The sequence below is a fragment of the Bombina bombina genome, chromosome 3 (genome assembly GCF_027579735.1).
Source record: "Bombina bombina isolate aBomBom1 chromosome 3, aBomBom1.pri, whole genome shotgun sequence".
In the NCBI taxonomy this organism is placed as follows: domain Eukaryota; kingdom Metazoa; phylum Chordata; class Amphibia; order Anura; family Bombinatoridae; genus Bombina; species Bombina bombina.
In genome coordinates, this window is record NC_069501.1 from 1,025,433,108 (window position 1) to 1,025,446,389 (window position 13,282).

Sequence of the window (13,282 nt, forward strand, 5' to 3'; positions counted from 1 at the left end):
TCCTTCCGGAACTTCAAGGGTGGTCCCTCTTCCTCAGCTGCGAAGCAAGAGGGGAATTTTGCCCAATCCAAGTCAGTCTGGAGACCTAACCAGGCTTGGAACAAGGGTAAACAGGCCAAGAAGCCTGCTGCTGCCTCTAAGACAGCATGAAGGGCTAGCCCCCGATCCGGGACCGGATCTAGTAGGGGGCAAACTCTCTCTCTTCGCCCAGGCTTGGGCAAGAGATGTTCACGATTCCTGGGTTTTAGAAATTGTTACCCAGGGTTATCTTCTGGACTTCAAAGACTCCCCCCCCCCAAGGGGGAGATTTCACATTTCTCAATTGTCTGCAAACCAGACAACGAGAGAGGCGTTCTTACGCTGTGTAGAAGACCTACATACCATGGGAGTGATTCGCCCAGTTCCAAAAGCGGAACAAGGGCTAGGGTTTTACTCAAACCTGTTTGTGGTTCCCAAAAAAGAAGGAACTTTATGACCAATCTTGGATCTCAAAATTCTAAACAAATTCCTCAGGGTACCATCGTTCAAGATGGAGACCATTCGGACCATTCTGCCTCTGATCCAGGAGGGTCAATATATGACCACCGTGGACTTAAATGATCCGTATCTGCACATCCCTATTCACAGAGATCATCATCATCAATTCCTCAGATTCGCATTTCTGGACAGGCATTACCAGTTTGTGGCCCTTCCCTTCGGGTTGGCCACAGCTCCCAGAATATTCACAAAGGTGCTAGGGTCCCTTTTGGCGGTGCTAAGACCGCGGGGCATAGCATGTGGTGCCTTTATCTAGACGACATCTTAATTCAAGCGTCGACTTTCCAGCTAGCCAAGTCCCACACGGACATCGTGTTGGCTTTTCTGAGATCTCATGGGTGGAACGTGAACATAAAAAAAGAGTTCTCTCTTCCCTCTCACAAGAGTTTCCTTCCTAGGGAATCTGATAGACTCGGTAGAAATGAAAATATTTCTGACGGAGGTCAGAAAATCAAAACTCATAACCACCTGCCGAGCTCTTCATTCCATTACTCGGCCATCAGTGGCTCAGTGTATGGAGGTAATCGGACTTATGGTAGCAGCAATGGACATAGTTCCTTTTGCCCGCCTACACCTCAGACCACTGCAACTATGCATGCTCGAACAGTGGAATGGGGATTATGCAGATTTATCTCCTCAAATACATCTGGATCAGGAGACCAGAGATTCTCTTCTCTGGTGGTTGTCTCAGGACCACCTGTCTCTGGGAATGTGTTTCCGCAGGCCAGAGTGACTCATAGTAACGACAGATGCCAGCCTACTGGGCTGGGGTGCAGTCTGGAACTCCCTGAAAGCTCAGGGCTTATGGTCTTAGGAGGAAGCTCTCCTCCCGATAAACATTCTAGAACTGAGAGCGATATTCAATGCTCTTCAGGCGTGGCCTCAGCTGGCTGCGGCCAAGTTCATCAGATTTCAGTCGGACAACATCACGACTGTAGCTTATATCAATCATCAAAGAGGAACACGGATTTCTCTAGCGATGATGGAGGTGACCAAAATTATTCGATGGGCGGAGACTCACTCTTGCCATCTTTCAGCAATCCATATCCCAGGGGTAGAGAACTGGGAGGCGGATTTCCTAAGTCGCCAGACTTATCCTTTGTTGAAATGCAGGAAGGTAAGTTCAGGAGTGTGCACGTGTCTGCATTACTATATGGCAGCGGTTTTGCAACAATGTTGTACATTAGCAAGAGCGCTAGATGGCAGCCTTATTTCCTGTCATGTAGTGCTTCAGACATGTGTACGCTACCTATCTAGATATCTCTTCAACAAAGAATAACAAGAGAATTAAGCAATTTTGATAATAGAAGTAAATTGGAAACTTTTTTTTTAAATTGTATTCTCTATCTGAATCATAAAAGAAAATGTTTGGGTTTCATGTCCCTTTAAACTGAAAAAGCACCCGGCTGACTTTTCAAGACTAAACCTGCTAAATATATTTCCCTGATTGGCTTTAACTGATAACAACTGCAAACCAAATGCACTTTATACTAATAATATGACATTGAGATAGCCTTGTCAGCTGCAGTGAGATTGGCTTCTCCAAAAATAAGCAAATGGGTAGAGTTTTGCTATTGAAAAAATAAGTAGATCACATACAATGTTAATTTGTTTTAAAAATGTTAAGACTTGGCTGATATGTTATTCTATAACACTGGTGTTCAAACCTGCCCTCGGGCCTCCCTAACAGGCCACATTTATTTATCTGAACTGAAGCACAGGTGAAACAATCAGCTGATTTATTTTACCTGTTCTCATCCAAGGTAATCCAGAAAACCTGGACTGTTGGGGAGGCCTGAGGAATGGTTTGAAAACCAGTGTTTTATAGCAACACAACAGAAATGGGTTGTACAAGGTGCTTTACTGTCCCTTTAAAGTATATGTGAGATGTATAGTCTGTTACTGGCTGACCAGACAGACTGACAGCACAAGATATAAGATAAGTCAGCCCCCTTGGTATAATGGTATCTAAAAGTGATTTATTTACTTCAGCTAATTTTTCTGGGTACATTCTGAAGCAAGATTCTGCTTCTCTAAGTGATGTCATTGTTAAGTGGAAAATAATTGCTAAGTGTGCACAATGCTGCTGAACGGGACTGACATTTGCTGGTTAAAGTCACCCTCAAGCCTGTTTTTATTTATTTGTTTTAATTTCAGTAGTGTTGTGGCCTAAACCTACAAAGAGACTGACTGTGCTAAACTAATTACACATTTAATCTGTGTCTGTGAGTGGCTAAGAGTGTACATCTGAATGTGATGATGTTATTGTGAAATTTAAAACTACTAAATAACTAACCAAGCAATTCTAGTTCAATTGATAGTTTGCCTCATCCCTATGTTCAAAATAATTCACTTTTTCATAACACTGTTGGGGCAGTAAAACCAAAATGTCGCAAAAAGACTTTTAGCTCAGGTAGAATATTTGTGCATGGCTTATATACAGAACGTTCTGGGTTTGTGTAATCTTCACCACTTGCCTACAATTTATTAACAAACTCAGGCATGAATTTAAGTTTTTGCCTTTTTTTATACAAAAATGCTAAAAACGGGTGAATTCCTGGTTTCAGCCGCTTCTTAATCAAAAGTTGAAGCTTCAGCTTGCTTTTGGAGGGCATTGCAGAATTAAAAACGTGGTTTTTTTTTTTATTAAAGGGACAGTATACTGTAAAATTGTTTTGAGAATTAGCTTTTTATGGTTTGCGTATACAAAAAGCTGATTTTGTGTTTTGAAGCCACAACCTAATAAAATGGATTGAGCTTGAAGGTATAATCAGATCTCATTACTTTATCACATTGTGTACATATACATGCTTTATCTTATATCTGTCCATAAAACAAAGACCAATACTTAGAGAGAAATTTAGATATTATGACCCTAGAGACTCAAAACAGAAACACTCAATCTAATAATACATTCAGACTTCTTCAAACCAAAAGAAAATTACTAACCAAATTTTTGAATGACTCCGCAATGAGAGCTATCCAAAAACTAAAAGCTAATTATTTCCTATATTCTAATAAGCCAGACAGATACTTAGCTAATAAATTACGGAACAAGACGAAATTATACTCAATACCCAGGTTATACACACAGACTGGAATTCAGACGTCACATCCCCAAGATATCTCCAACACTTTTGCGAGTTACTATGAGAAGTTATATGACGGACAAAAAGTAGACAATAACGACCAGATGCAGGCACTCTTAACTCAATTTCTTCAACAGGCAAAACTCCACACAATTACAGTAGAGGAAAGGGAAGCCCTAAACGCAGAGATCTCATTACAAGAAATCCTTGCAATGATCAGAGTTAAAATCAGGGAAGGCAAGCAGGTCCTGACGGCTTACCCAGTGAATATTATAAATTGTTTAAAACATCCTTGACACCCCATCTGCAGAAGTTCTGCAACAACATAATGCAAGGCATTGACGTCCCCACAGACATACTTGGAGCCAAAATTACTGTTATCCCCAAACAAGGAAAAGACCCTACTAGGTGTCAGAGCTATAGGCCTATTTCTCTGATAAATCAGGATCTCAAGATCCTGACAAAGATTTTGGCAAACAGACTCCAGATATTACTGCCACGACTGATTCACCCAGACCAAGTGGGCTTCATCAAGGGTAGGGAAGCTCCTGATAATGTTCGTAGAACAGTAGACCTGATTGAATACTTGAAACGGACAGGGCGCCTTCTCTGCTTCTTTCTTTGGATGCGGAGAAGGCGTTCGATCGCATAGACTAGACATGTTTAAGACGCTTTCTGTGATGGGGTTTAGAGGCCCATTTGTGTGAGCGCTCAAAGATATATATTCTACCCCTCAGACATTTTCTCTTTTCTGCGGGGGGAAGGGAGGGCAAGAATAGCATCATACATTCTAACCAGACATAGAAGGTTGGGAGGAGTGGGTGTACCGAATTTACAGGATTATTATTACGCAGCTAGACTAGCACAAGCATCACTTCTCCCAAACCGACTTTAGACATCATCTGGACAAGAATCAATACAGATATAATGGGAATAGAACATTCAGATGATCTCTTATGGGACTCGGGGAAGGCCTCAGTCCAGAGTACCTTTAGACTCTCCTCGACTGCAGATACATTGACACACTGGACACTGATAACCAAACACTCGGGGATTCTCCCTTTGAAAACCTGGGTTAGACCTCTTAGGTCGTTACTCCCGGGGGAGATACATAGACTAGTAGAAAAGTGGGCTAATAAGGGTCTATACAGGGTTGCAGACCTCGTTACACAATCCCGAATAATAACATTTACCCGCCTACAGGCAATATTACACCCACATAAATTGCAATGGTTTCTATACCTACAAATATCGTCAGCCCTTAGTAAATATGGCGTAACTTTGGCCAAACACCCATTAACGGTCCTGGAGAGAATCTGTCTAAACCCAAATAGGGAAAAAGCATTATCTCCAAATTATACATAGCAATACAGGACATAAACCACACCTCAAAATCCACTGTAGCATTAAAGTGGGAGGTGGATGGAACTGACCAGCTCCTACAAAGCGAATAGGACCAAATATTTTTAATTCCTGTAGGGGTCTCATTAGCGCAGACCACAGAGAAAACTGCATAAAACAGCATTTCTGTGGTATTTGACCCCTTTGAGAACATCCCACTATGCTCTTAATAAATCTACATTATATTACAGAGGTTGTGGGGAACAGGGTTCTTACAGACATATGTGGTGGGATTGTAACTTTATCAGAAATATCTGGCGGTGGGTTGATGATCTGCTTAGTAAGGTTTTAGATGAAAAGATAGTCTTAACTATGACTCAAGCACTTCTGAATAAAGAGATTCCCAATTTGAATGCTATAACTAATAAACTCATCAAAATTATATGCACGGCTACTAGAGTGTGCATAGCGAGACATTGGAAGGAAGGCCCCCCGACATGACAAGAAGTATTAGATAAGATTAATGATATTTATCTAATGTCCAAAAAGGTAGCCTGGATTCAAGGGGAGATAGAACGATTTAATAGTATTTGGTTTTACTGGATTATACACAGCTCATCAAGAGAAAAATTATAGGTGCTATACACAGAGAGACTGGTAAGGCATTGTTTCCCTGGATACTAGACAATAGAATTAGAAGATGATCTCAGAAGTGAAACTCATATATATAAATTAGATTATAAGCACTGACCATTAATTATTTATCTGTTTTTACTTGTTTCTTGTTCTTTTTAGTTTTTTTTTTAGTTTTTTTTTTATCTTTCTCCCTTCTTTTATTATTATTATGATTTTATCTATTTGCAAAGTTCATTGGAATTTCTGTTCAGCATACAATATGTACAAAATGTTTCTGTTAATAATAGAGATGTTACATCGTCTGGGACAATGTGTTTATTGATCCCAGGATGTCATTTTGGATGTATAACTGCTCCATGGAAACAAATAAAAAAACATTCAACATAAATACAAGGTAACTGCAAACAAAGAATCTCTTAGCCACACTTTTTAAAGCTGTAACAATATATTTAATTATTAGCGCTCATACAGTGCATAGAAATAGACATTTAAAGATCGTTGTATATATCTACTGCAGTTGGTTCCAGGACTCTTAGCAGACTTGTGATTAAGCTATTCATAGATGGTAGATTCCTTATTCCTTCAATGTAAGCACCTAGAACATGGTTTGTCAGTTTGGCAAATATGAAATGAAGGTAGCTGATGTTTATTGGCTAGTAGGGTCCATGCGCTTGGTTGCCTTTGCATATGCTTGACTAATACTTCACATGATTAAAACTGATCAACGTACCAAAGCACAAAAACTCATATTGTAGAATGTGGTGTCACATGGTGGGGATTAGCTGCTATGGTATGTAATGTGTTGTCATGCTAAATGACTTAAGTATTTTATGACCAGTTTGTCTCTTTATAAAACAATGGCAGATAATGCCCAAGGTAGTGCAGTATATAGTTTGGTCTCAAAACAGTCCCTTCTCTTTCTTCACGTTCAATTGTTTCCATGTAGGTAAAGCAGAATATTCTCCCCTGGTGACTCCGAAAGCAGAAATAAAGTCTTGGTCAGAAAGGTAATTCTAGAAAAACAAATGCAGTTTGTGATTAGTTGTATTTTTTTTTTTTTTAAATTATAACAATTATAAATAATCATTAATTTTATAATATATAATAATCTATCTTCTTGTTTCACATTGTGTTAAAAATGGTTTGATTGGCTGTTTGTGCTGCTGACTAAAGGTTGGTGCATAATGATGAGGTACAGTAAGACATTTCCTTTCCTAAATTAGTATTTGATTCAGTTTTATTAATAATAATAATATTAATGCAGAATTTTGTAGTCTATAAAAAATAATGCTACTGCCTCCTCGAGCCATCTCGAGTGAGCTCCAGAATATTTAATTTTAGAATCCTAATGCAAAGAATGTTGTCATTCTCCTTAATAATGAAGTACATTTATTATAAATATATGTAGCACATTATTATCAGAATTGACTTTAGTGTTGTCATAACTAGATTATAGAAGTCTGATTCATATTACTCTCTTCTTGCAGTAAAGGATTCATAGTCTGCTTCCCTAATTTGTCACTAGGGCTACTAGAAGCACAGTGTAAAATGTTATTGAGACATAATCAAGATGCTAAGACAGTTCCTCAGTTACAATAAATGGAAGGGGATTTCTTTTATAAAATGATAATGGTCCACTGTCCTCCATAACATATGGGATATATTTCCCGCCACTAGTAGGAGGCCAAGAGCCCATATCAGAAGTTAAAATCCCTCCCACCTCCCATCGCTCTCTTAGTTTTGTTCTTGGCCTCGTAGGAGTTGATTGAGAATAGAGGTGTTTCCAGCTTATTGATTCAAATTTGGGAGCACAGACCAATGTGAGACCCAGAGTCCCTGGGAATTATCATTCACAAAGAAGACAGAAGAGAAATTTCACAGCAGCTGAATAATACAGGGACATAGGAAAACCGGTATTTCCTACTACAATCCTCTGCGATACCCAATACCTGCACTACACCTGACGGGCTCTCTACTGGATACTGCTGCAGCTGCATTGACAACGATTTGACATGCCTGGTAAGCCAGTGGAGGGGTGCTGTATAAGGTAAGTGACTTTACACTGCCCAGAGGCTATTTGTAGGTACTCTAACACATGTACAGCATAGCCAGGGACTTAGCTTGCACTCCCCATGACACACTTTTTTCTTTTTTTTTTCAGGTCCCTACCTTCCCTATTCTTATCAGGGACATAGCCAGGTAACACTGTTGCCCTTCACAGCCCTCTGGCAGCTCTGGGGAAGTATTTATGGCACTTTTTAGAAAATAGGTGCCTGGCCCTTTAAGAAAACAGCTAACTGTTCAGTGCAGTTAGCTGTTTAATAGAGGAAATTCTGGTTAGGCAGGGGAGCATTCTTTTATGAAAAGTATTTATGCTTTCTGAGTTGTCAACCTTGTCTTGTGATTTTCCAATTCTCCCTATTCACAAGGATAAGGCTGTACTTCATACTAAATATAATTTTCTTCCAAGGTAGTTTCTTTGGAAAAATTCAATCAAGAAAGTGGTGTTCCTTCATTGTGTTCATATCCTGCTAACTCTTAAAGGGACATGAAACACACATTTTTTTCTTTCATGATTTAGAAAGAGAATGCAATTTTAAACATCTTTTCAATTTACTTCTATTATGTCATTTACTTTATTCTCCTGATATTCTTTGCTGAAAAGCATATCTAGATATGCTCAGTAGCTGCTGATTGGTTGCTGCACATAGAACCCTTGTGTGATTGGCTCAGCCATGTGCATTGCTTTTTCTTTAACTAACTATATCTAAAAAATGAAGCAAAATAAATAATAGAAGTAAATTGTAATGTTTAAATTTGTATTCTCTTTCTGAATCATGAAAGAAAGATTTTGGGTTTTAGTGGTCCTTTAAGGAGGGGCTTGATGTAGTCAGGACTTTGAAATTCTATCTCCAAGCTACTAAAAAATTCAGACTAACTTCTAGTTTGTTTACTACACTGGGACTTGTAAGGGGCAGAAAGCTACCAAGGTAGCATTGGCCTCTTGGCTTTAACAACTGATTCACATGGCTTGCTTGGTGGCGGAAAAGTCGCCTCCTAAGCATATTACAGCTCTTTCTACAAGAGCAGTTGCAACATCTTGGCTTTTAAAAATAATGCATCTTTGGAGCAGATTTGCAAAGCTGCAAAATGGTCTTCTCTGCATACTTTTTCCAAATGTTATCACTTTGATATTTTTGCTCCTTCACAAGTAGCTTTTGGCAGGAAAGTATTTAAGGTCGCAGTGTCAGCTAAATAGGAACTGCCAGAAAAATTGTCCCCCCTTCCCGTAACATAGACCATTGGCTTGGATATTAATCTCATATGTAATGGAGGACTGTGGACCATCATTATTTTTCAACTTTTGGGCAACATTTCTAATAACACCTCTGCAAACCCTGCTTTGTCTTCCCTACCTATGTGTTTCCTATTCTCTACTCAGCTGTTAAACTAAGACAGAGATGGGAAGGATTTTAAGGGTTCAGGGGTTCTTGACCTCTTCCTAGTGCCAGGAAATATATCCCATATGATATGGAAGACTGTGGACCATCATCATTCCGAAACAAAATAATTTATCAGGTAAGCATATTTTTTTCTTTATAACTGGGCCTCCATTTATATAATAAAAACAGTATTGTATTTGATTGTTTATTTTGTGTGACATAAGTAAATGTGTTATTTATTTGCATCAGTCCAGTTACAGTAGTTTATGTGCAGTTATTGTACAGTTCAGTACAGGATGCAGACACCTCCTGCATGGTATTTCTGATGTTATGGGAACAACTAACATCAAGGCCACAGAACAAGCTGTAAACCCTGTTTGTTTTTCTGAGCATCCATAAATGGTTATAAAAGTGCATTGTATTTATATTTATAGAATTATGTGTTTAACTCCTGCAAAGTGGTTAAAATACATAGGGCTTGATCACAACCCTTTAGAAAACATCATATCTTATGATTTTCAACAGAAAACACAATTAAAGTCTATGGGCATTTTGTAAATAAATCATTTTATAAGTTTTCTAAAGGATTGTAATCAATCCTATAGTAAGAAGTCCGCTCCAAAGCAGCTGTGCACATCTGGTGAGCCAATGACAAGAGGTTTATGTGCATAGCCACCAATCACCAGCTAGCTCCCTGTAGTGCTGATGCTGTTCAGCAAAGGATACCAAGAGAACAAAGTACACTTTATAATTGAAGTAAATTGAAATGTATTTTAAAACTGAATGCTTCATCTAAATAATGAAAGTTTTTTATTTTGACTTTCATGTCCCTTTCAGCATCTAAAATGCAAATGCTATTTGTGTGCGGAGACTGAATGATTACATCTAACCATCCTTGGTAAGGATATATATTCAGTGAAACACATTAGCAGAGATTATTTAGGTTCCTCACTTTATTCTGTAAGAGATTTGATACAAATTCAGTTTAGTTGGTCCTCATCAACAGAACCAAATTATTAAAGGAACATTATTAAAGTAATTTATAAATATATGCATAGTATATATGAGCAATTAAGGACTGCATTGCAAATACTTGTTTAAAGGGACAGTCACTCTACACCAGAATATTTGTTTTAAAAGATAGATAATCCCTTTATTACCCATGCCCTCGTTTTGCATAACCAACACAGTTATATAAATACACTTTTCTCTTGTTAAGTGTATCCAGTCCACGGATCATCCATTACTTGTGGGATATTCTCCTTCCCAACAGGAAGTTGCAAGAGGATCACCCACAGCAGAGCTGCTATATAGCTCCTCCCCTCACTGCCATATCCTGTAATTCTCTTGCAACTCTCAACAAAGATGGACGTAGTAAGAGGAGAGTGGTGTATTATAGTTAGTTTTTTAACTTCAATCAAAAGTTTGTTATTTTTAAATGGTACCGGAGTGTACTGTTTCATCTCAGGCAGCATTAGAAGAAGAATCTGCCTGTGATTTCTATGATCTTAGCAGAAGTAACTAAGATCCACTGCCGTTCTCACATATTCTGAGGAGTGAGGTAACTTCAGAGGGGGAATGGCGTGTAGGTTTTCCTGCAATAAGGTATGTGCAGTTAACATATTTCTAGGGATGGAATTTGCTAGAAAAATGCTGCTGATACCGGATTAATGTAAGTTAAGCCTTAAATGCAGTGATAGGGACTGGTATCAGGCTTATTAACAGAGATACATACTCTTATAAAAGTGCAATATAAAACGTTTGCTGGCATGTTTAATCGTTTTTATATATGCTTGGTGATAAACCTTATTGGGGCCTAGTTTTTTTCCACATGGCTGGCTTGATTTTTGCCTAGAAACAGTTTCCTGAGGCTTTCCACTGTTGTAATATGAGTGGGAAGGGCCTATTTTAGTGCTTTTCTGTGCAGATAAAAATACTGACAGAGACATTCAGCTTCCCTCTGCATGATACAGGATATCTCTGAAGGGCTCAAAAGGCTTCAAAGTCGTGTTTGAGGAGGGTAACAACCACAGTAGACTGTGGCAGTTGTTGTGACTGTGTTTAAAAAACGTTTTTGTCATTTATTATTCAGTTTTTGTTATTAAGGGGTTAATCATCCATTTGCAAGTGGGTGCAATGCTCTGCTGACTTGTTACATACACTGTAAAAATTTTGTTAGTGTAACTGCCTTTTTTCACTGTTATTTCAAATTTTGTCAAAATTTGTTTCTCTTAAAGGCACAGTAACGTTTTTTATATTGCTTGTTAACTTGCTTTAAAGTGTTTTCCAAGCTTGCTAGTCTCATTGCTAGTCTGTACAAACATGTCTGAAACAGAGGATACTTGTTCATTATGTTTAAAAGCCATGGTGGAGCCCCATAGGAGAATGTGTACTAAATGTATTGATTTCACCTTAAACAGTAAAGATCAGTCTTTATCTATAAAAGAATTGTCACCAGACGGGTCTGTTGAGGGGGAAGTTATGCCGACTAACTCTCCCCACGTGTCGGACCCTTCGCCTCCCGCTCAAGGGACGCACGCTAATATGGCGCCAAGTACATCAGGGACGCCCATAGTGATTACTTTGCAGGACATGGCTGCAATCATGAATAATACCCTGTCAGAGGTATTATCCAGATTGCCTGAATTGAGAGGCAAGCGCGATAGCTCTGGGGTTAGACGAAATACAGAGCGCGTAGATGCTGTAAGAGCCATGTCTGATACTGCGTCACAATATGCAGAACCTGAGGACGGAGAGCTTCAGTCTGTGGGTGACGTCTCTGAATCAGGGAGACCTGATTCAGAGATTTCTAATTTTAAATTTAAGCTTGAGAACCTCTGTGTATTGCTTGGGGAGGTATTAGCTGCTCTGAATGACTGTGACACAATTGCAGTGCCAGAGAAATTGTGTAGGCTGGATAAATACTATGCAGTGCCGGTGAGTACTGATGTTTTTCCAATACCTAAAAGGCTTACAGAAATTATTAGTAAGGAGTGGGATAGGCCCGGTGTGCCCTTTTCCCCACCTCCTATATTTAGAAAAATGTTTCCAATAGATGCCACTACACGGGACTTATGGCAGACTGTCCCTAAGGTGGAGGGAGCAGTTTCTACTTTAGCAAAGCGTACCACTATCCCGGTTGAGGACAGTTGTGCTTTTTCAGATCCAATGGATAAAAAATTAGAGGGTTACCTTAAGAAAATATTTATTCAACAAGGTTTTATTTTACAGCCCCTTGCATGCATTGCGCCTGTCACTGCTGCGGCGGCATTCTGGTTTGAGGCCCTGGAAGAGGCCATCCATACAGCTCCATTGACTGAAATTGTTGACAAGCTTAGAACTCTTAAGCTAGCTAACTCATTTGTTTCTGATGCCATTGTTCATTTGACTAAACTAACGGCTAAGAATTCCGGATTCGCCATCCAGGCGCGTAGGGCGCTATGGCTCAAATCCTGGTCAGCTGATGTGACTTCAAAGTCTAAATTACTCAACATTCCTTTCAAGGGGCAGACCTTATTCGGGCCTGGTTTGAAAGAAATTATTGCTGACATTACTGGAGGTAAGGGTCATACCCTTCCTCAGGACAGGGCCAAATCAAAGGCCAAACAGTCTAATTTTCGTGCCTTTCGAAATTTCAAGGCAGGTGCAGCATCAACTTCCTCTGCTTCAAAACAAAAGGGAACTTTTGCTCAATCCAAGCAGGCCTGGAAACCTAACCAGTCCTGGAACAAGGGCAAGCAGGCCAGAAAGCCTGCTGCTGCCTCTAAGACAGCATGAAGGAGTGGCCCCCTATCCGACAACGGATCTAGTAGGGGGCAGACTCTCTCTCTTCGCCCAGGCGTGGGCAAGAGATGTTCAGGATCCCTGGGCGTTGGAGATCATATCTCAGGGATATCTTCTGGACTTCAAAGCTTCTCCTCCACAAGGGAGATTTCACCTTTCAAGATTATCTGCAAACCAGATAAAGAAAGAGGCATTCCTAAGCTGCGTACAAGATCTCCTTGTAATGGGAGTGATCCATCCAGTTCCGCGGACGGAACAAGGACACGGGTTTTATTCAAATCTGTTTGTGGTTCCCAAAAAAGAGGGAACCTTCAGACCAATTTTGGATTTAAAGATCCTAAACAAATTCCTCAGAGTTCCGTCATTCAAGATGGAAACTATTCGAACCATTTTACCCATGATCCAAGAGGGTCAGTACATGACCACAGTGGACTTAAAGGATGCCTACCTTCA

General features: G+C 39.5%; 1 protein-coding gene across 1 annotated transcript in view; it reads right to left on the minus strand.

The window, feature by feature from the left end:
* Positions 1-6,029: 6,029 nt before the first annotated feature.
* Positions 6,030-13,282, minus strand: part of AVIL (advillin) — a 220,141-nt gene continuing 212,888 nt past the window's right edge. Inside the window, exon 20 of the mRNA XM_053708212.1 lies at positions 6,030-6,616. Within this exon, the coding sequence (XP_053564187.1) occupies positions 6,503-6,616 (114 nt within the window). The 3' untranslated portion in view covers positions 6,030-6,502. The remainder of the gene's footprint in view (positions 6,617-13,282) is intronic.